Source organism: Pristiophorus japonicus, chromosome 8 (assembly GCF_044704955.1).
Source record: "Pristiophorus japonicus isolate sPriJap1 chromosome 8, sPriJap1.hap1, whole genome shotgun sequence".
NCBI classification, from domain to species: domain Eukaryota; kingdom Metazoa; phylum Chordata; class Chondrichthyes; family Pristiophoridae; genus Pristiophorus; species Pristiophorus japonicus.
The window spans coordinates 203,238,443-203,264,571 of NC_091984.1; the positions used below are offsets into that span (position 1 = coordinate 203,238,443).

Here is a 26,129-nt window from a genome sequence, read left to right on the forward strand (position 1 = left end):
CAGGGGAAAAGAGAACAAGTAGAATCACTTCAGCTTTAGTTTTTTTTTTCTATTACACATCTTGTATATAAACCAGGTGGTGGCTGCAAATAGCAGGTGGCTTTTTGACGACGACTTTTAGCTCCTGGGTTTTATGACTCCTGTCTTTAGACTGCAATTGTGCTTGGAACTACCACTGCAGTTTTGATTGCATCGGTAGCAGTGTGTGGATGTTTCAATCTGGTTATTTCAGTTCTTTCAATGGCTAAATGATTAACAGATGATATGAAAGCTGCAGCCACTGAAAATATAGCATCTGGGTAAAATACATTCAATGAAAATATTACATGAATTACAGACTCCTGTTTTTTCCCCTCCGATTGATAATGTGTATGGGTATACCACTGAAATTGTTGGGGGGGGTGGGGGGGGGGGGGGAAATGTGCAACCATAGTGAAGTGCTACTATGAAAGGCTAAAGACGTGTAAAAACCTCACTTTGGAAAGTTTGCTTTAATCGCTTCTGGTATTGGTTTATTTCCTTAAAATGACAATGTGCAAAATACAAAACCTTCATAATAAGTTATGTGCAATAACTTTCTCAAACTTCATTGCACATTAAGGCATTTACACTAAATGTTTAGTTTGCACAGATTGGAATGAGAGGACCAAGAATCTAATCATCTTTGACTTTACGGTAAAAAGGGCAAATCGGAGATTTTGAAAAGCTCCTTTCCCTTTCTATATTCACAATATAAATAATTGTGATGGACCACCGTTCAGCTACTAGTCAAGTTCACTAGTAGATAACTACATGTGACTAGATGGCTGATGGTGTCTTTTGTACAACTAGTTTTTACTGGGGTGCAGGCTGGTTAGAACTTCACCCAAGTGAACTTTCCTCATTGTGAGGCTAGAGGGTGAGTATTAACAGGCTATTTACTAAAGCATCACAATCCTGTTCTTGCATCGCAGTTAGGAGTAGGAACTCTTCAGTTCCCCTTGGCACTGAGGCCAGTTGTATAAAAGAAAGACTTGGATTTATATAGCGCATTTCACAATCACCGGACTTCCCAAAGCACTTAAAAGCCAATGAAGTAATTTTGGGATGTAGTCATTTTTGTAATGTAGGAAATGCAGTAGCCAATTTGCGCACAGCAAGCTCCCACAAATAGCAATGTGATAATGACCAAATAATCTGTTTTTAGAGATGTTGATTGAGGGATAAATATTGGCTAGAACACCCGGGAATAATTCCCCTGCTGCCCTTCGAAATAGTGCCATGGGATCTTTTATGTCCACCTTAGAGCACACGGGGCCTCGGTTTAATGTCTCATTCGAAAGACGGCACCTCCGATAGTGCAGCACTCCCTCAGAAGTGAGTGCCAGTCTAGATTTTTGTACTCATATATAGATATCATTAGATATTTTTGATCATTTAGATAAGGAAAGCAGAGTGAATGGTAGTTGTATTTCAGAGCGGCACTTGATTTTATACATTCATAAGCCACAAATATTCTCGCCCTTAATGTGAACTTGCATACTATATTAGTGTTTGAAATATCAGTGTCGGAAGCCTCTGTGTGTTGCAGTGTGTACGTTTGCGAGATGAGGGCTAAACCAGTCTTCTATAATTAAATATGAATTAGGAGTATATCAGGTGGAAGTGAAAAATCTGCATGTGTGAAAATATAATTAGATGTTCCAGTGGGATGAGAAAATATTTCAAGTAGGGATTTTGATTATTTGCCTGTTAACTTATGCAGTTAACACATTAATTTTTTCGAGATTAATTTTTTGACGTACGTTAATTGCGGAAGTTAACTGATTAATTGACAGCCCTAATTTAAATATAATTTTATATTATATAACTTGTATTTATATAGCACCTTTTAACGTAGTAAAATGTCCCAAGGTGCTTATCAGGAGTATTAAGACAAATATTTGACACTGAGCCACATAAGAAGAAATTAGGGTAGATGACCAGAAGCTTGGTCAAAGAGATAAATTTTAAGGAGCGTCTTAAAGGAGGATAGAGAGGCGGAGCTGGATTTCCAGAGCTTAGGGCCTAGGCAACAGAAGACAGCCACCAATGGTTGAGCGACTATAATCAAAGATGCTCAAGGGCAGAATTAGAGGAGTGCAGGTATCTTTGGTGGGGGGGTGGGGGGGAAATAGGGAGAGATGAGGCCATGGAGGGATTTGAAAACAAGGATGAGAGTTTTGAAATCAAAGCACTGCTTAACCGTGAGCCAATGTGAACAGGACTTGGTGCGAGTTAGGACACGGCAGCCGAGATTTGGATGACCTCAAGGTTACATAGGGTAGAATGTGGGAGGCCAGCCAGGATTGCATTGGAATAGTCAAGTCTAGAGGTAACCAAGGCATGGGTGAAGGTTTCAGCAGCAGATGACCTGTAGCAGGTGCAAAGGCGGGTGATGTTAGAGGTGGAAATAGGTGGTCTTGGTTACAGGAGCTTTTCTTGAGTTCAGAATGCTTGGTTGGCAGTGGAAATATCTAAATTATTACTATGTAGCTTGTTCAGTGTAGTTAAATGAAATTACATGCCTATTGAACACTGAGATAATCTTGGGTACATCAAGCTCTGTAAAATGTATCTGCACAGCCAAATATTGTATTTCTGATTCGGGCACAGCAGACTTCCTGTGAGCTTTGGCATGGGTGAGCAATTTTTTAAGAACTGAGTTACTTAGTATTTGTTTCTTGCCTAGAGGTAATTAGAAAAATAACATTTGACATAAAATGCAAAGAAGAAATACCCTGTATTTTTAAAATAAAATGCCTGCGATGAACCACTCTGGACAAAATTCAGGCACCTTAACCACATATGTTCCATTATGTAACAAACAAGGTTCCTGAGTATCTTAAAAATTCTATGCTTAACTGAACCAAGCGAGGGAACAACTGATGGGCTACAAAGTATTTCATGATTCATTGCTAAATGTTGTTTTTTTAAATTGTCTTTGGAAAGTACATAGTATGCCACTTGGTCATGCAAGTACATGTTTACTATTGATATGGACAGAGAGATGGGCGAGGAGCGCTCCGACTTCAGTTGGAGAATTGTAATAGAAAGGTAAAACTGGAGATCATTGTGTTTCTGCAACTCTGATAATGCCATGAAACCTGAGGTAGATCAGCACAACCCATCTGGTTTCTGCTTCAATCAGTAACTCTGGTGGTGCACTCAGCCTCAACCCTCTAAGAAAGGCAAACCTTCTCAAAGATGATGGCTTACTGGACAGAATTAGGAAAGCAGTAAGTAAACAGAATTTGGGATTTTAAATTTCAACATTTCTTTACAGGCTTTATTTGTACGTCGTCGTGCTCAAATTCTGTTAGAATTCTGCTACAGTGTAAACTTCGCAGGAAGAATTTCATAGATTTATTTTTAGCAGCAGATATGATTGGCAACACAATTATATTATCATTGCTAGAATGTGGTGACACTGTAAAGAGAAACCTTCCCCACTGTGGGCAATATGTAGGAAAACGGGTAGTAATGCATAGCCACTGTGGATTGCATGGCTGAAATAAAAACACATCAAAATACTGCAATCTTAATTGAGTAATGAGGACAATGAATTGGCATTTGGCAAAGATTTGCTAATTCTCCAAATGTCATATTGTGATATGACATCAAATAATTATTTCTCGTTTTTTTTTCAGGTACAAAATATACAGCCAAATAAAGACATGAGTCTTGCTAATAATCGTACTCTAGCAGAACAGAATCTCCAATACCACCCCAAATTGGACTGCTTGAAACTCCAGTTAACTAGGAAATATCAAGAACTACAGACGCAATTTGAAGCATATCAGATGAGGAAGTCAAGATTAGGTAAACGGTTGTGCCTCCTTTCATATGTAGCACACATTGATTTGAACTTTTGATACTGTTAATATTTTATATGTAAATGCATAATTTAAAATCATGCATATGCTGTGCACGTCCCAGAAGTGTGTCACTTCGTAATATGCGCAGTTTCAATCACCATAAATCATTGACCCTAATAATGTATTCTTTGCTAAACAGCATCAAACGGTGTCTTGACTGTGTCGAGCAATGCCACGGGAGGTTGTGCATTATTGTTTTTTTTTAATCATTCTGCATGATTAGGCTAAACAGTAACAGTAAATCAAAAATGACTAAAGAAAAGTACTTTTGAAAAAAAAAATTTTTAAACTTGAGCTATAAATTTGAATCCTTCTAGCTCACCCTCCTCCCTCCTTTCTTCTATTTTGCCTAAAACTATCACAATCCCAACTTTTCATAGCTTGGTCTGATGTGGGGTAATTCTTGGATTTGAGTTGAATTGCTGTGGTTTTACAGTCCTGCTTCCAGAAGAACATTAAACTTCAGATTTTCCCCCAGCCTGTCGTATCTTTTGGTTTCTTTTTAAAATATCCCTTTCATTTTTGGGGAGGAAACTTATTCTACATCTTGGATTTGATTTTTATTTGAAAAGCTTCTAGATTTGCTCTTGTTGCATTTCAGTGAGCTGCTTAACTGTTTCCAGCTCAAAACTCGTTTTTCCTGTTCAGTCTTTGCCTTATTTAACTTTGCCAATTTAATTGAGATGAAGAAAAATATAATGTTTCTGAGCGCCAGTTACTAGTTTCAGTGCTGGGAATGTCTGAAACTTAGTTACATCTAATAGATACACTTGGTAGACAAGTTCAAATCTTTGTGCATACCACTTTTTCACTTCACAATCATGTCATTATTAACAAGTACGCATTAAATAGCACATTGTAATTTCATCTCATGGGAGTGTTATGCTATATGTATCTAATTGTTAAATGGAGAAGGAAATTAACTGCATTGTTTTAGTTTGAACTTTCCTAGTTATAAAGAAGGGAAATGTTCTGATCTTCTACTCGGGAGCTTACAGATAATGGTCCAGAATTTGCTGCAATGGTGGTATCAGCGACTAACACCATAAGTTAGAACGCTGTGATCCCTGATTCCCAAGTGGCAAATTTCCACCAGAATTTGGTGGAAAACTCATTGCAATTCACTGCAGAGAACATAGCGGCGACTCCGACACGGCACAGCCAATATATATCTCTGCCGCAACAGGAAAAAACCAAAGGCATTAAGTAAATGGTGAAAAGCTAGGAACAGTGGAGGTCCAGAGAGATTTAGGGGATCAATTTACACGTATCACTAAAATATAGTAGTCCAGTACAAAAAAAGTTATAAAGGCTAATGGAATGTTAGCATTTATAACTAGAGGGCTAGACTATAAAGGGCAGGAAGTTTTGCTACAGCTATACAAAGCCCTGGTTAGACCACATGTACAGTTCTGGGTACCACATCTTGGAAGGAGTGCAGTGCAGATTCACTAGAATGTTGCCAGTGCTCCAGGGATTAGTTTAAGGAAATATTACATAAACCTGGCTTGTATTCCTTGGAATATAGATGACAAATGGGTGATTTTGATTGAGGTTTTTGGGATTTTGAAAGGAATTGATAGGGTAGATAGAGAAACTGGTGGGGGAGTCTAGGACAAGGGGACATAACTTTTAAAATCAGAGCCAGACCATTCAGGACAGAAGTTAGGAAACACTTCTTCATGCAAAGGGTGGTAGAAGTGTGAAACACTCTAAAAGCAGTAAATGCTGGCTAAATTAATCATTTTGAATCTGAAATTGATATATTTTTTGCTAGATAAGGATATAAAAAGATATGGAACCAAGGCAGGTAAATGGAGTTGAGATACAGATTAGCCAAGATCTCATTGAGTAGCACAATAAGCTCAAGGAACTGAAATGGCCTACTACTCCTCCTATGTTCCTAGACTGTTCCTATGTTCCTAGAAGACATTGAGCATTTTACTGGGCTGCTGGTAGTAATCAGAGGTGTAATAGCGATGTCATCCCTACCTGTGATTGGATATAAAACATCAATCTCTAAGTAGTTGTTTCCAACATACTGTAAACAGCGGCTGCAACGGGGTGTGTTTTTTCAGACCTGATTTGTTTAATTTTTTTAAGCAATTTCTCTAATAGAATTCAATGGATTGCAAAGCATGGACATCATTTGAACCAGTTAATCCAAATACAGGTTTATTTACATTGTCAATATTCTGCATTTCTTTTCAAAACCAAAATGTTCATGCTTTTCCCATTCCTGTGATTATACCAAGCACACGGACCACACCAGCACCATTTTGTAACAGTCCAGCTGGCAGTGGCGATCCAGTAACTGCAGCATTACAAATTTCAAAATGGAAATAATGAAACCAAATTAAGAATGATAGTGTACCAAATTCCTGCCAATGAAAGTGTAACATTTGAGACTCTTGTCTTTTTGACTTGAGAGAAATTTTGATTTTGCTGCAAAAATAGCTTTAAAAAGACTTAACGCTCAAACAGTTAGATAACTAAACAGTCATCAAAATCATATTCCTTTTCACACTAGAGTGGATTTTCATTCAATATGGCCAGCAGGGGAGCTTAGCTGAGCAGATAATCTAGTTGCCACGGCTTCCACATGTGAGGGGACGGTTTCACACGCAAGACAGTAACTTGCGGGACTCGAAGCCAATCCGTTCCTGAGAGCTAAGAGAGAAGTCAGCGCAGTCTCTCGTTGTCGCACCTGTTCACCCCATAACACGCAGAGTTACATTTTTCTTCTTAGTCAAGATATGAGAACTGATCAGAAATAGAGGTCTCATTGGAAATATGTTCATTGATATATTTCATGTAAAATAAACCAACATGTTGGTTTGCACTTGACCTTGTCTCACTTGAATGCTTCTTAGTCTAACTTTTGAAAAGGTAACTGCATACACAATCAAAGTATTAAGTATACACAAGGAGTCCTTTTGTTAGCAGCACTGAATAAAGCTATCGTTTAACTAGATATTGGGCAGCAAAGATGCTTTCAGATGCAGGAGTCACCAGTGCAATTGTACCTGAGACAATGTCTCCTGAGATCTGTACATTTTTAATGTTTATATTTGCTCTTTTATACCACCTTTCATGTTGACATGTCTCAAAGCACTTTGCACAATGAATTGATCTTTGAAGTGCAGTCACTTCAAATTAGGAAAAGATGGCCATAAACGTTTACTTTTCAAGCTTCTTAATACCTTTTGCTGAATACAAAAGTCAGCTTCCTTAGGCTTTTTCTATGAACTAAAGTTTGACATTTTACTGGAAACATATCGGGAATAACACTGACGCCATGTGAATAATGAACCATTCCACCTTAAGGGATGCAGTGGAAATAGTACAGCTCCATCGTATCCGCATGATCTCTTCCTTATGTTGATAGTTTCTAAGCCTGAACTTTGTAGTCTGTGTTTACTTAAAAAGTGCAGTTGGATGGAAGCAATAAGGAAGCTTGGATAGATTACAATACTTAACTCTCCAACATCTGTTACAAAACAAAAGTTGTAATACCATCAGTTCAGTAACTTTTGACCATAAGTCTGTGATGAAAAGCTTTACATGAGAAATTAACTTGTGGAGCCTCTTGGCTCATATGAAGCTGATTTAGTTTTAATGGAAAAAAATTAAGATCTGGCAATAAGGAATTTCATAATAGCCACAGATTTAATAGTTAAGATCCTCGTTTTAAAGGCTGCTGGTAATAATAACTGAAATGCATTTACTGTATAATTCAAATGTTGAGGCTGTAGAATGTTGTTTGGCATTGTAACAGATTGCTACAAGTTGAGCAGATATAACCATTCTGTTTTGAATGATTAAATATCTAATAATAATGGTGGTCTATGCAGATTGTCCATGGCTGGCAAATATAATGTCACTTGTGCACTGGTGCATTAGTTTTTTAATAGCAGTTATTTTGATCAGTAGATTACACTGGTGCTTCGCTTCCCTACTTCCATCTGGATGTTGTATGTGAATTATATGCCTCAAATGATGGTTGTTGGTGTTTGAGCTCGTACAGCTGTATTCTCTCATGACCTATTGTCCACTTTTTTAAAAAAGCTGTTATACTGCTGATTTGAAGTTCTTGGAAATGTCGTAGTTTAAAGTGCTTCTGTGCTGAAGCTGGTTCCCTCATTAATTACATTACACTGGATTGCCAACACATAATCTCATTGTGTTTCAGGTTTTCAGTTGTAACTCCCAAGTGATGCTGACCTGCATTGACACTGACTTCCTTAAGACATTTCAAATTTTACATATTCTAACCACTGTACAGTAAGAAGGCATTGTAAATGATAATTAGCATCTAAATCACTGGCATGAAACTTGGTGCTGCACAATAGCTTTCTCCATAATGGAACATAAATGAGCCTATTGTTTAGCAGGCTGCCAGCCATTAATCACAGCTCTTCTGTACTCAAACTGGATATGTGTTCAATTGTTTCATTGCTACAGCTTTACTAACTCTGCACTGCTTTTGACTATTGCTTCATTGAGCATGTTATGTATTTGTAGAGCATCTTAAAAGTATTTTTCCATTACACTCGTGGTCTGTTTCAAAATCTGTTGCTTGCGGCTCATTGAGCAAAAAATATTTTGGTGGCTTGGCAGTGGATCTATCATATTGAAATTAACAGAATCAGAATAAATAATGGGGTTAGTTGAACTAGACTCAAATTGGACCTTGCTCTGAACCTGACCTAATATTTTACCATCAAAACAATTGGATTATTGAGAGCCACTAATATTACCGACTGTAATTAACTACAGTGTTGTAGGAATTTATCATTCACTCATAAGTTTTATACAGCTAAAACAATTTAAACACTGCAAAGAAAATTTAGTGTAGACTATTGTGATGAAAATAAAAAACAACGCAATGGGCAGGTTTCTGGATTTAAAAACAAGAATCAGCACATTCCTGTTTTTCTATGAGCTAAGCACAACATTCATTTAAATAAGGAAATATAACCCATTGTAATAGCTCAACTGGTTAAGGCAGTGAAGATGTGCTGAACAGGCCAGGAAAGGTCACTGATTTAATCTGTTGTGTATTGATCTCAGCCAGGGCAGTAGTATGGTAGCCACAATTGACCCTGGTGTACTCAGGTTGAAATCGGCCATTGTTCCCGCTCCAGGCTAATATCTAGCAGCTCCTGCTCACATTGATCAGATTACACTTGCTTCAATGCCAGCTGCGGTCAAATAACTGAGCAGATAAATGGATTGGCCGCTTGGGTGGCAGATAGCTGCGGAACCTAATCACAGCAAGTCACTAAGGCAATGGAGAAAATTGGGTGGAAAAAAAAAGCACGGGTAAGAACATAACAAGGATTAGGAGCAAGAGTAGGCCATACGGCCCCTCAAGCCTGCTCCGCCATTCAATAAGATCATGGCTGACCTTCGACCTCCCGCTCGATCCTCATATCCCTTGATTTCCCCTAGAGTCCAAAAAATTATCTATCTCAGCCTTGAATATACTCAATGATTCAGCATTCACAGCCCATTGGGATAGAGAATTCCAAAAATTCACAACCCTTTGAGTGAAGAAATTCCTCCTCATCTCCGTCTTAAATGGACGACCCCTTATCCTGAGGATGTGACCCCTAATTCTAGATTCTCCAACCAGGGGAAACAACATATACCCTGTCAATCCCCCTGAGAATCTTGTGTTTCAGTGAGATCACCTCTCATCCAGAGAGTATTGGTCCTATCTACCCAATGTACAGTGATGGATCCTGGGATTTATTTTAATAAGATTGAAGGAGGTTTTTTTTAAAACTTATTTTGTAGCATCAGTTGTAGTTTGTCCCAATGAAATGAATGGAAACCTGAAGTGAACAGAAACAAATGAGAAGTTTCTGGATGATACTACACACCAGCCTGTGGCAGGGTGGAGCAAGGAGAAACGTGCTGCTCACAGCACTGCACCAGCGATGCTCTGAATCTGTTGCTAAGAGGTGACTGAGATTTGCCCAAGATGACACAGCTGTGAACAAAAATCTGCCAGCATGGGTGACACCCGCAGTCATCCGTTTTTAAGCAAGTGCAGTCAAATTATAAAATCCTGAGATTTCCCTTGTGTTTAGCATATGGATCCTGAAAGGACATCTTGAGTTGTGATATGATTGGATTGTATCTTTCATATCCAGTTACACACTCGATAGTGTGGACATGCAAGAACTATGCACACCATCTTCAAACTACTTTTTTTGTGTAGTGCCCTTGTTTTGTGTAGTAGCCCTGTTTATATGATTTAGTTAGGTGCAGGGCTGAATAGTATTGAAAACAATAATTTGACTTGGTGTTGATCTGTGGCGCTGTAAATATGATTAATTCCTTTAAAAGAAAAACAACTGTTAATCTCTCTGGATCTGTTGGTAAAGATTACCAAGCAGCCACAGTGACCAGATAATCCCAGATTTAATTCTCCGTCTCTGCTGAGTTAGCTGATTCAGCCAGGGCAACGGGATTTCCAGAGTGGCACCTAGACAGTAATGTTTGGCAGTTTGTTTCACTGCGTAGGGGTATAACAGCTGAATCCAAACAACATTTTTTACACACTGTTCAATGGCCGCTGGTTACAGAAATCTTTTTTTTTTGGTTCCAATTTTGCTGATGAAAGTTCCTGTTTGTATAAACTGTTTAAACTGAAAATCCATAGAGCTGTTTTCAAAACTGTGAGGTATGTGTGATTCATATAGTGATGGTGCAGTGGGCATCCAGAGACCTTGAGAGTACCTGTTGTCTAAAGCTGCTTTTGGCATCTTTTAGTGGCTATTAAATGCCACCCTGCACTGGTCTGGTTAACTGTTGGCTCTTCGTGTCATAAGCTGCCAAATTGGTACTAGTTTTGAAGATCACAAGATAACTACAGATGAGGAAGGCCATTTGGCTTATAATTCATCCATATAGAAAGATGGTTAATTCCCCTCAGTTCAACATCTTATTAAAGGATTCCAGAATTTTCATTTTTTTCTACCTGGAGTCCACTCCATATGATCACACTTCGTGAAGATTTTACTGACGAATGACCTTGAATTTACCTCTTACTAATTTGACTTTGTATCCTCTCTCACTCTCGCTCTCTCTCGCACTCAATATAAAGTACGGTTTACCTTTTCCATACCCTTAACCATCTGTATACCTCTGTTCCCTTTTCCTGAAAAGTATCCGTGTTTCCTCATAACTCACATTTTACACTAGGGATCAGTGTCATGGCTCTTGGCATTACCTCGAGTGCTTCAATGTAACCCTCTTAGTCACCAGAACTAGATATCATATTCAAGGTGTGGTTTATACTGTATCAAGACTTTATAAACTGACTAACTTTTTAACTGCAACCAAAGTGGAGATGTTAATTTTTGTTTTCAGGATACATACTTGCATTCAGAGGCCATGTAATTTATTAAAGTTAAATGGAAATGAGTTAAGGTCCTTGGTTAAACCTCCATCCTGTACTGAGATAGCCAGGGCAGCAGTAGGACTACTACAATTGCTCTCGGCACCCCCAAGCTGAAGAGAAGAAAATCAGTTGCTCCCGATGGCTGTCCAGCAACCCATGCTGGAAATGTGCGGTGTAGACATCAGTTGAGGATATAACCAGGCTCTGCTGTGATGCCCCACGCAGTGAAATAACCACCTGACTCCTGTCAAGACTGACAACAACAACAACTTGTCTTTATATAGCGCTTTTAAAGCAGTGAAATGTCCCAATGCGCTTCACGTGAATAATGGCCACTTTGGCAAGATACTGATACTGTGCCATTGAAGCTGAAACCCAACTAGAAGGCAATGTCAGGGAGAGGGGAGAAAATTGGTGATTAAACACCAGCGAAAAGAAACTAAATTGAAGGAACGGAACAAAACGCAACATCTGCTAGTAATGGAAGCAATTGTGAACCACAGGAGTGTTTTCTTGTTTACAAAATGATTTGCAGTGCAGTCTGTATGCTTTTTGATATAAAGTCAAATTGTTAATCAATAATGGGATTGTTTGTAGTTCTTCACATTATCACTATCATATATTGATGAAGACAGTAACATCTTGTGCTTAAATAAAATTGTTTTGCTGACTGTTCAAATTAAGATCACAGCATTTGGGCTGATGATCCCCAGCTGTTTTTGGAGTCACATCTGCTCCTACCCAAGACTGTTGGTCTGGAAGACTGCATAGATTTATATGGACCTGAAACATCTGCAATCTGTGAATGTGAAAGCAGAAATTTGGCACATAGCTGGACAGAAGAGGGTGATATGCATGAAGAGAATAAAGAATTATATAAAATAATTTAAGTAACCAAAATTAGACATGGTCTGTTTGGAGTGAAGGAGGACATTTGGTAGGAGAAATCAACAAATTCTAGGGGAATTGGAGGAAAATATTGAGTACACCTTTGTTACACTAGTTAATGAATTGTTTAATAACTTGGAGTAAATCCAGTGACCATAGCCCAATTCATAGAGAAAACAATTAGCAAGACCGTGTGTGTCTGATACAGGAATACCATTGATTAGTTCTGGTAGTCCAGGGTACTAATCAATGATGAATAACTCTGGAATATTGCACATGCGAACCTGCTTCCTACCATGTATCCAGCAGAGGTGAGCAGTGCTATTGAGGAGAAATTGTGAATCAGTCGATTTGTCATTAACTCAACTGTTATAAGCATGTAATAAAAACAACTGCTTGATCAAACGTCTGAAAGAAAACTTGCCTATTCTGCAATGTACTTTGATCTTCAGTTTAGTTAAGTGGGCCTAGATTGCTGTAATGTGTACAGTAATCAACTGAAGTGATTTAAAAAATCCTGAGGGTCATTCAGTGAGGGAACCAATGTTCTGGCTGGGCCTGCTTGTTTTCTTTTTCAAATAACATGATGTAGAAAGTATTTTTTTCACTTTTTCTAGATTTCCATTCACCACCACTTGTTGAAAGGTGGGTAATCTGCTTCCAGGTATGTCTCAGTGCCTTATCAACTACTATCCCTTCTAGGTAATGTTGGTATCTGTTAGCACCTCCTCACAATACCATAACTAAGATTGATACTTCATTCAGAATCATTTGCATGAACCTACCTCCTATCACCCCATGCAAATGTTTTTAGAGCCGATGTGCAGATAGTGAAAACCGTTCTTTGTACAAGTACCAAGTTGGCTGTTACAAAGGCATTTCCCAACATTGTCAGAACATTTTACATAGTTTCCAACTGTGGAGGTCAGGCTGAGCAAAATATTGTACAGCGTATCATAGATTAAACTTGTGCTAGCCAGGAAAACAATCTATTGATACAATAATATTATTGTATCTTCTTGCTAAACAGAATTATGTTTACTCTGATAATGGACCCTCAACCAGCTGCACGCAATTTTCAACAGTAGAAATTGAAGCTGCAATTACAAAAAAACAAGCACCACTCAAGGCGTGTAACTGCTTTATTCCCTCTAATTGCTTTGAGATCCCGGGAAAGAGAAATTTAGAAATCCAACACAATTATTGTAACTGCTGAGATCGGGAAAATACACCCACTTTTTTTGTGAAGAATTTGATCAAAATAATCTGGACTCTGATTAACTCTTCATTGTGCCTTCTATTTGATCTATCTTTCCCTTTTGCATCTATTTGTTTTAAGGCACCTACTACATTTCACTATGAAACCATTTTAAAGCCTACGCTTGGTCTCAGCTTCCTGTGTGTAGCTCCATGGGAAATTGGCTAGTACAAGATGAATTTGTGCAAGGCAATAGTTAACTATAGTTCCACTGTGCAGTTTTTGCCACCTTGTTATAGAAAGGACATTAAAGGCATAGAAAAGAACGTACAGTGTAGATTCATCACGCTGGTGCTAAGGATGAGAACTGTAATGAGTTCGCGCATGGGAGGCTTTGACAGTGGTTGAGGCAGAGACCATTGCATCTTTTAAGGGAAAAGTAAATAAACACTTGAAGCAGAGGAGCGTATAGAGCTATGGTGGCGAGCAGGGTAGTGGGATTCATTTTGGATTTTCCTGGCAAAGAGTCAGCTAATATGACTGAATAGCTTTGTACTGTGCTGTAAACTTCTACATTTCTAGTGCTGCTCTATATTACATGCCATTCACCCAGGGAAAAGGCAGTTAATTCTATATTTTTAAAATGATTACAGAATTCAATCTTTGAAGCTCAGAGGTGTTGCTTTAAATGCAGATGACATTGTTTTGATCTATTAACTATACTCTTTAAAATATAGCTTCTTGGTTTATGAAAAATTGTGATGCTGAAAGAATTATTATTCCCTCCACAGATAGTCAATCCAGTAGTTCTTCCCTGGACATACTTCTTGCACTCCTGCAAACAGAAGGAGCAAAAATTGAAGAGGAAACTGAGGTAAATATTTCTCGTGATTCAAACTTTACATTGCAAATTAAGTTGTTTGCTCAGTGAATATCTGTACCATGGGTTACGTCACTGAGGAAAGTCCGAAACTGAAAATCTTTTGTTTACTCAGTTGACTGAGCACAGTTGGGTTTGGTGTCCCTGGGCTAGGGAGCAGAAAAATATTCACCGTGTTCCTAATCCAACAAGTTTAGGTGGAAGTGTATGAGATGTTGGGTGAGAGTAGGATCAAGTTAAGCTGTGATGCTCTTTTTTGTCAAGTGGACTGTTGACACTTCATCTGAAGTTCAGATTTCTACCATCCACTGATTGTGTAGAAACTACATAGAAGAAAAAAAAGACAGCTTAATAAAGACAAAACTATTATGTCGATACTGCATTTGAAGAACAAAAAATTATTATTTCCACATACAAATGGAATATTTTGCTGCTTTGTATTTTTTTTAAAGGCATGTAAGAGTGCTGTTGTTTTGAGCTGTGACCGAGGGGGGGGGGGGCTCTCCCATTCAGCTTTATATTTTGTTTTTGATCAAGTATGCATTCTCAGTTCTGCCTTGCTCAAGGAGGCAGCAACCAGCTCCACAGCGCATATACCGGCAATGACACAAATGATCTTATTAGTTCCATTGCAATGAGTGAGAAATTAGATGTTACACAAGCAGAAAGGAAACTTTATGTAGGGAAACCATACTGAATTAGGAGAATGAGGAAAATTGTCTTCAACGAAAACTCTAACCTTGCTCCTCATTTGAAATTATTCACAAACAAATATACTGTCTTCACTTAGCTAAGCAAATGGCATGCATGTGGGCCAAAACAAATAGTCCAAGCATAGCTTAACACAAGATGTTGACTGCTGATTAAACTAATGCATTACTGCATTATTCTTTTTGTTTAATGACTTTAATGTATCTGGTGGTAGAGATTTTCAGTGAAGAATTGGTGGCTCTGATGTGATTTAAACCCAGTGGTAAAATCTTTTTATATGAAGGAATCTGTTAACTTTTAAACGGTTTCCTTTCAGTATGGGGTATATAAATATAATCATCTTGTAACATAAAATATGTGAAACGTTAATATAAAATAAATCAAACTATTAATTATTTTAATCTCTCATTTTCAGATCATGGCAAAGGACTTTCTGGATGGTGAAGTACCCTTGGATGTGTTCATTGACCAGTATCAGAATAAACGGAAACTTGCACATCAGCGGCGGGTGAAAATTGAGAAGCTGCAAGAGATTGTCATAAAAGGACCGAGGCTGACTCAGGCACGGTTACCACAGCTACAGAAGCAACCTGAGCCAATACAGACAAATCAGAATACCAACTCTACGGAATCTAACACTCCCACGGTTGTGCCTCGGAGGGTGCCACCACCCCCACCCTCTCAAACGGGAGCCTGCCCCACTCCATTTACAAGTGCTGACCTGGGAACAGGATCAGTCCCTCCTTACCCAGTTGCTCCTTTCCCTCCTATTCCACCAAGATCAGGAAACAGTGCTCCAAGTTTCACATCTCAGTTAGGTTATTCACTACAGTACAGGCCACCTTGTCCTCCACCAGTCGCTCAGAAAGCTGGACAACGTCCTCCTCAAGCAGGCTTTATTTTGCAGTAATCTTATGGAATGGGGTCCACTACATTCTTCTGTGCATAGGTGCTTTAAATTCTGCTGAAATGTTCAGTGTCTGCGATCTGTATTTCTTTGAGGGGGAAGTACTACATTTGTTAGGAGACTGCGAAATAGAAGTTTGCTCCTACATGGCAACTTTTCATTAAGAATTTCAGAAAATTGTGTACAGCCGCAAAGTTCTATTTTGTGTGAACACTTTTGGATAGAATGTTTGAAATGTAACAGGGCCTTTTACCGTAATCTTTCAATTTTTAAAGAAAACTATTTTGAATCCATTGCACTTTTTGGATAGAGACCTTTAGTGGAAATTCACTAGAATCAACTGATGCAAAAAGAAATCTCTGCAAAAAAAATACAAATGCTGATACATGAAGATCATTAAAACTTAGCAACAGTCCAGTAGCACATGGCTTATGGAAACTTATTTTACTAATTCACATTTAGAACTGAGTTTATTTCTGAAAAATTACATTTTTCCCGTTTTATACACTGATTGACCGTAGGCATAGACTGTGTAATCGTTGAAGGTCTCATAAGCCTAGCTGTTTTCATCTCTATAGAAGAGGGGGCTGATTTGTATATTGAGGACTCTAAAAATGTATGCCTATGTGATTGTATAATTGGGTGTACTTTTCTCAAACTTTCTGCTGAATTTTACCATTTTGAAGGGAAGGGGGACTTCATTGTATTTCATTTATTTCAACATTAATGAAGTAGATTTATTGAATCCTGGTCATATTTCACTTAAATGTTATGCTGTGATCAGTCAAACAGGTTTAGCCAAAATACCTGAAATATTAGATTGTCTTGTTAATACATGTACAAACCACTTAAAACGCCACAGACCTTACGACTACAAAATACACAGTTACCTTATTCTGTTTTGCCACATTTGACTTTAAGCTTTAATTTAAAAAAAAAACTAGGAGTAGAAATTCATCTGATCCGATATCACGCAAAATGGGCGATGTCGCATCAGCTGCCTGTTGCACATCCTGCCATTGAGGTCAATGGATCTGAATATCGGGTGGGACGTATATCAGGTGCTCATGCACTCCCACCCACGACTCATTTCTATCTTCTGTTTTAAAACATGATCTCCCACAACTTTTGTCTCGTGAAATTCAGAAACTGGATTCTATTTCGTCAACTGTTTTCCATTGTGACGAAACTTTTTTTAAATTGTGAAAATGGGTAGAGTTTTTAAAAAAAAAAACTACAGGAAGAGAGTTGGATAACCCTGTTCCATCACATTATTAGAAAATTTGTAATCCTGTACTACACATTTTATCCATTATATCTGATCAATGAGCAGTTCCATTCAGGGGTAAAAACAGATGGGCTGCTTCATTTATTTGCAGACTCGTGACTCAAGGTATCATCTGTGGCTGAATATGGAGTCCAGAATACATGTATGTTATGTGCCTTAGCAATATTGGTTATAAGGGACAGTGGGGAATGTTTTACTTTGTAAGCTTGTGATGCTCATGTGGGTAGCACAAGTTTTCATATAAAATGTATGTTTTGGGGGAGAAGGGGAGAGGGAGTGTTGCAGGTAATCAGAATATTTCACTTTATTTAAATAGGTAGCAGTGTACGGTATGTTGAAATTGAGATTAAATGATTGTAATCACAATGTTAATATTAAAAATGAACACAGTTGGTGGCGAGATGACTCCTTGTGTGAAAAAATGTTCTATTGCAAATGACAAAGTCCAATCTTCTCTGAACCGTGTTTCCTTGTGATCCTGAAATTGCACATTGAGTTGCAAAGTTTCTTTGGCATATTTGTCATTTACAGCTCAGTCGAGTTATGTAGCAACATTTTAAATCCTACAATTGAGCAATTTGCTTTTGAGGATGATTTGTAGGACAACTTGGTCAAATTGTTTCAGTTGTCTTGAAAGGGCCCCAAGATTAAGTGTCTGCTGCAATTCTTCTTTCGTCAATAACTGAAAACACCTTTTATAATAGCTGGTAACGATGTGCCTACCACAACACTCAGATTTCAATTGTTTTTAAAAAAAAAACTAATTTGACACAACAATTTTTTTGTGAAGTCTATAGTTCATAACTGCTGTTACTAATGATTGTTGTGGTGGCGAGCTACCGAAAGTTACCTCAGAATATTTTAATCATGTTCTATTAATAAAATCCAATGTTCTGTATCCATTTTCCTACGTCTCTAATTTCAATTCTACGTTATCAGTAAACAATGGTGCCTCTAATTACCATGAGTCATGAATTGAGTTGGATCTCCCTTTAAGCACTAAATTCAATGGTCAACTTTAAATACCTGACAAGTGAGTAGATTTACTGAAGTAGACATTAACAAAGTGTCACCTGTTTGCATTTTCTGTGAATGAAATAGATGTTGAATTCTACATTTTTCATCCAAAATCAAGATTTAAAATGAAAATCCTGGCTTTATCAATATGTTTGTGAAAATTGTGTAAAATAGGAATTGTTAAATGTTTAGCAACTGCATTTCCATTCTCAATGGAATTTTAAGTGTTAAAAGGTCATTAGCTATGATAATTTGAAGACCTTTTTTATAATTTTTATTTAAACAGCAATCATGTTTAAGGATCTAACACTGATTTCCCTGTTATTATTTAACACCTTCAGCTGCTGCCCACTCTCATTGTATAATCCCTGTAGAAGCAAAACAGCAGGGGACGTATGCTTTTTAAACTTTTGTTATCTACAAAGCTTTCCACCAGCTTTAGGGGAAAAGGACATCAAAATTGAAGATTATTATCCCTACCTTATTTATCATGGCTGTGGTCCCACTACCTTTTATTTGCATTAAATTCATGCTTATTTATGTGAATTGAATTTGAAAAGGGGGCATCTTTATTGAAAACTTGGAGATCCCTGCCCTGTTATCGCTTCAAAACTTGCAAATTGTGGACCAAAGTCTAACATTACAGTTCTAAATTTCATTGTTAAAATACTTGTCCTTCTTTATTAAAAGAGTGCCTTATTTCATGAAAATAGTTACACAAATTCCTGGCTATAATACAGTAGCAATACTGAATTTATTGTAATTCATATATATTTACTCCCATTTTTGTGCTAAAGGTTAATTGTTAACTTATCAAGACTGACATTTCTTGCATCCAATTTTTTTAATTAAAATTAATCCGCTATATACAGTTTCTACAAAGTCACAGTAAATTGCTTGTTTTCAGTTCTTTAATATGTTAGAAAACAAGTATTTTCAAATAGCCTTAGATGTGCTGCCTCAGTACAAAGGGGGTATTGTCTTTGACTAGAGTCTAAAACACAGATCATTTTTCTCTGCTTGATCATGCATATGAATGGGATGTTGAAATTCTGCCTTGTGGTGGTTGGCACAAAAGTGATCAGTCAAATTGGGTCATTTATAAAGGCTATGATTCACTATGGGATGGTATGAAGAGTGCACATAACTCATTGCAATTAAAATACTGATACTTGTTGCTGTAATTTGTAATTGCTAATATCTAGTCTTTTGCGAAACTTTTAAACTTAGAAAATACAGACATTGTTAATGTATATGTGCATTTACATAAATCTTTTGTTCCCGCTCTCCCTCATAGGGTCCATAAATTGATGGTTTGTGATTTCAGCAACTTTTATTTCTATGATACCTTGTAGCTTAAAAGTGTGCAGGCAGAGAGGCAATGGGTGATAACCAGATCGAAGAGGAGGACTAGCATTGTAGTGCAGGAGTCCCCTGAGTACATCTTGCTCTCCAACCAGTATTCTTTCCTGAGGACTGGTGAGGGCGATGGTGCCTCTGGGGAGTGCAGACAGAGCAAAGTCCACGGCAGCACGGGTGGCTCAGCAGCATAAGGGAGAGGAAGAAGAGTGGAAGAGCAATAGTGGTAGGGGATTCGATAGTCAGGGGAGCAGACAGGTTTTCTGCGGCCGCAGGCGTGACTCCCAGATGGTATGTTGTTTTCCTGGTGCCAGGGCCAAGGATGTCACCGAGAGGCCGCAAGACATTCTGGGGGGAGAGGGTGAACAGCCAGAGGTCATGGTCCATATCGGTACCAATGACATAGGTAGAAAGAGGGATGACGTCCTGCAGGCAGAGTTTAGGGAGCTAGGAGAGAGATTAAAAAGCAGGACCTCAAAGGCAGTAATCTTTGGTTACTGCCGGTGCCACGTGCTAGTGAGTACAGGAATAGGAGGATAGAGAAGATTAATGCGTGGCTTGAGAGATGGTGCAGGCGGGAGGACTTTAGATTCCTGAAGCATTGAAACTGTTTCTGGGGGTGGTGGGACCCGTACAAGCCGGATGGGTTGCATCTCAACAGAGCTGGGACCAGTATCCTCGCAGGAGGGTTTGCTAATGCTGTTGGGGAGGGTTTACAGTAACTTGAAGGGGATGGGAACTGGAGAATAGATTCAGTAAGGAGAAAAGCAAAGCTAAAATTGGGCAGCAGAAAAGTAGAAAGTGAATTTGGGAGACCGAGGAAACAGGGCTGGAAAATAGACAAGAAGAAAGTTTGGCACCACAAAATGGTATATACTTCAATGCAAGGAGTAAAGGTAATAAGGCAGATGAGCTGAGAGCACAGATAGACACTTGGGGAGTATGATATAGCTATTACTGTGTCATGGCTGAAAGACGAGCACGTATGGCAGCTCAACATTCCTGGTTAGAGTTTCAGATGGGATAAGGAGGGGGGGTTGCATTATTAATTAAAGAAACAATTACAGTTGTGAGAAGAGATGATATAAGAACATAAGAATTAGGAACAGGAGTAGGCCATCTAGCCCCTCGAGCCTGCTCCGCCACTCAACAAAATCATGGCTGATCTGGCCGTGGACTCAGCTCCACTTACCCGCCCGCAATATGTTAGAGGGGTCATCAAACGAGGCCATATGAGTTGAATAGAAGAACAAAAAGGGCGCGATCACACTACTGGGAGTGTACTATCGACCCGTAAACAGTCAGGGAGATAGAAGAACAAATATGTGGACAAATTGCTGCCGAGTGCAAAAACTGTAGAGCTGTAATAGTTGGGGGATTTCAACTACCCTAATAACTGGGGGGAAAGTAGTGTGAATGGTATAGAGGGTGAGGAATTCCTAAAATGCATTCAAGAGAACTTTTTTAGCTAGTATGTAGCAAGCCCAACTAGGGAGGGATCGGTTCTGAACTTAGTTTTAGGGAATGAAGAGGGGCAGGTGGTAGGGGTTTCACTGAGAGAACATTTTGGTGCTAGTGATCATAATTCAGTAAGATTTAGGGTAGTTATGGAAAAGGACAAAGGTGGACCAGGAAAAAAAGTACTCAATTGGGGTAAAGCCAATTTTGTTGAGCTTGAGATGCGATTTGGCCAAAGTGGACTGGAAATGGCTACTTGATGGTAAATCAGTGTCCGAGCAGTGGGAGGCATTCAAGGAGGAGATCCTGAGGATACAGAGCAAGTATATTCCCTTAAAGAAAAAGGGTGGGGCTAACAAATCTAGAGCCCCCTGGGTGTCAAAGAACATACAGGGCAAGATAAAGAAAAAAAGGGAAGCTTATGACAGATAGTGAGAACTCAATACTGCAGAACTTGAGAGGAGTATAAAAAGTGCAGGGGTGCAATTAAATCAGGAAAGCAAAGAGAGCATGAAGAGCATGAGAGAATGTTGGCAAGTAAAATCAGGGAAAACGCAACAATGTTTTATAAATACATTAAGAGCAAGAGGATAATGAGAAAAAGGGTGGGGCCTATTGGAGACAATAAAGGAAATCTGTGTGTGGAGGCAGAAGATGTGGGTATGATTATTAATGAATACTTTGCATCTGTTTTCACGAGAGGGGCGATGCAGACTTTGCAATGAGGGAGGAGTGGTGTGAAATATTAGATGAGATAAATATAGTGAGAGGAAATATTAAGGGGCTTAGCAACTTTGAAAGTGGATAAATCCCCAGGCCTAGATGAAATGTATCCCAGGCTGTTGAGAAGCAAAGGAGGAAATAGCAGAGGCTCTGACCATCATTTTCCAATCCTCTCTGGCTACAGATGTGGTGCTGGAGGACTGCTAATGCTGTACCTTTGTTTAAAAAGGGATAGACAGAATAATTACAGGCCAGTCAGCCGAACCTCAGTCGTGGGAACATTATTGGAAAAAATCTTGAGGGACAGGATAAATCTTCTTTTGGAAAGACATGGATTAATCAAGGACAGTTAGCATGGAAGGTCGTGTCTGACTAACTTGATTGAATTTTTCGAGGAGGTAACCAGGAGGGTCGATGAGGGCAGTGTGTATGATGAAGTGTATATGGATTTTAGCAAAGCTTTTGATAAGGTCCCACATGGCAGACTGGTAATGAAAGTAAAAGCCCATGGGATCCAGGGTAAAGTGGCAAATTGGATCCAAAATTGGCTAAGGCAGGAAGCAAAGGGTAATGGTTGATGGGTGTTTTTATGACTGGAGGCTGTATCCAGTGGGGTTCCACAGGGCTCGGTGCTGGGTCCCTCGCTTTTTGTGGTATAGATCAATGACTTGGACTTGAATGTAGGGGGTATAATTAAGAAGTTTGCAGATGAAACTAAAATAAGCTGTGTGGTTGATAGTGAAAAAGAAAGCTGCGGTCTGCGAGAAGATATCAATGTACTGATCAGGTGGGCAGTACAATGGCAAATGGAATTCGAACTGGACAATTGTGAGGTGTAATGCATTTTGGGGAGTTCCAACAAGACAAGGCAATACACATTAAATAGTAGGACATTGAAAAGTGTAGAGGAACAAAGGGACCTTGGGAGTTCAAGTCCACATATCCCTGAGAGTAGCATGCCAAGTAGATAAGGTGGTTAAGAAGGCATATGGAATACTTGCCTTTATTAGTCGATGCATGGAATACAAGAGCAAGGACGTTATGCTTGAACTGAATAAAATACTGGTTAGGCCGCAGCTGTAGTACTGTGTGCAGTTCTGGTCGCCACATTACAGAAACTATGTGATTGCACTGGAAAAGATGCAGAAGAGATTTACAAGAATGTTGCCTGCACTGGAGAATTTTAGCTATAAGGACAGATTGGAGATGTTGGATCTGTTTTCTTTGGGTCAGAGGAGGCTGCGGGGAGACCTGATGGAGGTATATAAAATTATGAAGGGGCCTGGATAGAATATAGGGAAGGACCTGTTTCTTTTGGCGGAGGGGTCAATAACCAGGGGGCATAGATTTAAAATAAATGGGGGGAGGTTTAGAGGAGATGGGGGAAATTTCTTTACCCAGAGGGTGGTAGTGGTCTGGAATTGACTGCCTAAAAGGGTGGTAGAGGCAGAAAGCCTCACCACATTTAAAAAATAATTGGAAGTGCACTTGAAGTGCCATAACCTACAGGGCTACGGACCAAGAGCTGGAAATTGGGATTAGGTTGGATAACTCCTGGTCGGCTGGCGCGGACACGATGGGCCAAAATGAACTCCTTCCGTGCTGTAAATTTCTATGATTCTATAACTGTAAGCCAATGCACTTTGCAACTTGAGCAGTGGAAACTGTTCAGGCAGTTGGGAGGTGACTGAATACATGATCAAAAAGATAAACTTTGTAATTTTTTTTGAAGGTGGGGTGATGAGGCAGAGAAGTTTAGAAACCGAATCCCAGAGTACGAGTGATTGGTGGTGTAGAGTCCGTTGTTGATAATGAAGGGCGGGGGATGTGTGCAGTGGGTGTTACAATTGGACTGAGTGATCACTGTTGGAAACTGATGTGAACATTGGGTAAGGATCTGATCAGCCTAGACTATGCCGAGGGGCACTCGGGCCAATTATAACAGTTCCACTACCTGACAGAGCGGCTCGCTCAGCACTGACCAGGATTTAAACATGGGACAGCACCTCACTAACCCAATTCCACTGCTGAAACTGACAGGTTTTAAATCATTACAGATGCTGTGCTGTACATTATAAGCCTATATATTGAAATGTTATATAAATTAGAGAAATAGCTCCCCTCAGTGGCTCAATGGGTAAATGCTTACTGTGGAGCCATACAGTCGATCAAAGCAGCAGTGGCTTACCAAAGATAGGGAAGAAATTTCCACCTCATTTTTGGAAGAAAATATATATCTTATTTTATATGGAATTGAATGTGAAGTAAATTTGGCACGTGCTGTTTGTGAGAGGAGCAGTTTCATAATTTCACAGGACGAGGGAAAGTGTCCATCCCTCTCCCACATCAATTTCCATGTGCCTCTCGGTTCCTATGCAAGGACCGTCTGGAAGAACATTGACTGGATTTTTTTTTAAACAACTAGCTGTGGCATTGATAGAAAAGTTTTAAGTATCCCAGTGTCCCGTGAAGTTGGGTCTCGGGAGGGACATTCTCAACGGATCAGCTGGTTAATGTAGTAAATAGCTAAGATGTATAGACCAGGAAGAAGGCCCCGTGTTTGATCTTTGGTCTGTGCTGTGTTAACTGATCTTGGGTGGGTTTAAGGGCTGGCCTCACAAGCTTAGGGTGAGGGAGGAAGCAGTGGCCAGGTTTCCTGCTTTTGACGAGTATTCATTGATCGCTGCTGGAAATGCATGTGAGGACAGGATCAAGCTCAACTTCCTGTGTTGTAATCTCTCTAGATGCTTACTCTTGAGGCACTTTAAGGGAAGAGGGTGGTGTAAAATTCCTACTAAATCGTCAGTACAAAACAGGATTTCCTGATTTTCACTCGTGCAGACTTTTGGTTTGAGTGGGATACTGGAGGACAACCACCACCCATTCTAAGTGGGATCAGGAGAGGAGGGAGAAAACGATATCTTTATAAGCTTCTCAAAGGGGGTTAAATCAGACTAGGCAGAGAGAATAAGCTACGGAATGGATCAGAGTGGGCAAACATCCAGGTTTAGAAGTTCCTCAACCTGAATTTGGCTGTCATTTGACGTGTATATACATTTCAGCAAGTAAGTGGTATTTGTTCCCTGTGGTCCAGTACATCTCATTTTGTGGCTGTATTTATGACCATGAGCATAGCCTGTTTCTAACTTACTGGTAGCTCACCAGTGTCCAGTGACTCCCTCGTAATGATTGGCAGTGCCTCACAGACCTCCCCAGTTTTTCTCTGCCATAAGTACCACCTATCCTTGGAGACTTGAGCCTTTTTTTAAGCTTGTCTCGGGCATTTACATTGAAGTAATTGATTTTGCTTGGGTTATCTCTGTAGAGGGCCATCACCCCTTGTGACTACTTGGAGGAAGTAATCATTCAGAATATTTACTGTTTTGTGCACATCCAAGTTTTAAGGTTGTTTCCATCTCCTTTCTGACTGTTGTAGTGATGGGATGTTTTACTTTTGTTTCACTCTGCTGGTCTGCTTTCTTCTATGGCCGTTGACAGTGTAGGTGATGGACTGGATGTGGGGGGTTGAAGTTCAGCTCTGGAGCAGAGCACTGAGATTATACATCTTTCGGTTGCATCTCGGCAAGCACACAGGTGGGGGAATGGGATCAGGTGCTTAAGGCACAAAGGGGGTCAATTGCTGCAGGGTTTCTCCAACATGACTGGCGTAACTTTGCTGGAAGAGCCACAGAAACTTCAGGTGCGCTGTTTTCCCAGGGTTTCCGTGGCTCTTCCACCAAAGTTACAGCAGACGAGCAGGCGAACCTCATGCTCACATTCACCCCCAAAGTTTCTGGCAAGAGTCAAAGTCAGAAGGCTGAAGTTACTAAAGTCAATTTTCAGATAGCTGCTTTCTGATGGTCCCCTCCAACCAACAATAGCATCCCTTGTCTAAACCATCTCTGCCTCATCCTAACTGAAAGCGAACAGTCGCGCTCCTGCCCTGGGGCGTTGCTGTTTCTTCATCCCCTCCCCAGCAATGCAACAGAAACATGAGCCAGTCCACTTACACAGCACAAAAAGTGCAGCAGCTGCTGTTTTAAGCTGACACCTTCACATCCCCAACTCAGAGTGCTGAGTAATGGATGGCGACGTGGCTGATATTCACTCGGGTAAGGTCAGTGGAGTTATTTGATAATGAAGAAAAAGCTTTTTACATTTGATGAATTGGGGAGCCAGTGATGCTCGGCAAGGATGTGGGTGATTAGTGGGTCAGAGTTCGTATCCAAGGGAAAGCGAGATGTACAGTTCTGAATTCATTAGTTTGGTGTGAAGAGTTGAGAGTTTGATGAGAGTATTAAAGAAATCGAATTAACAGATGCTGAATTTATAGGCTACAATTTCAAGAGCAGAGGGAGAGAGAAGGCACAACAGAGCAATGTTCCAGAAG

The 26,129-nt window shown here is 39.5% G+C and overlaps 1 protein-coding gene across 2 annotated transcripts in view; it reads left to right on the plus strand.

Annotated features, from left to right (window-relative positions):
* LOC139268926 (vacuolar protein sorting-associated protein 37B-like) overlaps nucleotides 1-17,587 on the plus strand; it is a 32,832-nt gene extending 15,245 nt beyond the window's left edge. Inside the window, exons 2-5 of one of the 2 annotated variants that reach the window (XM_070887781.1) lie at nucleotides 3,669-3,840; nucleotides 12,816-12,862; nucleotides 14,188-14,270; nucleotides 15,403-15,596. In XM_070887781.1, coding sequence (XP_070743882.1) covers nucleotides 3,669-3,840; nucleotides 12,816-12,862; nucleotides 14,188-14,270; nucleotides 15,403-15,499 — 399 coding nt within the window. In that variant the 3' untranslated portion in view covers nucleotides 15,500-15,596. Of the gene's footprint in view, nucleotides 1-3,668; nucleotides 3,841-12,815; nucleotides 12,863-14,187; nucleotides 14,271-15,402 lie in introns of both variants that reach the window. The other variant, XM_070887780.1, reaches the window with a different exon arrangement.
* The last annotated feature ends 8,542 nt before the right edge of the window (nucleotides 17,588-26,129 follow it).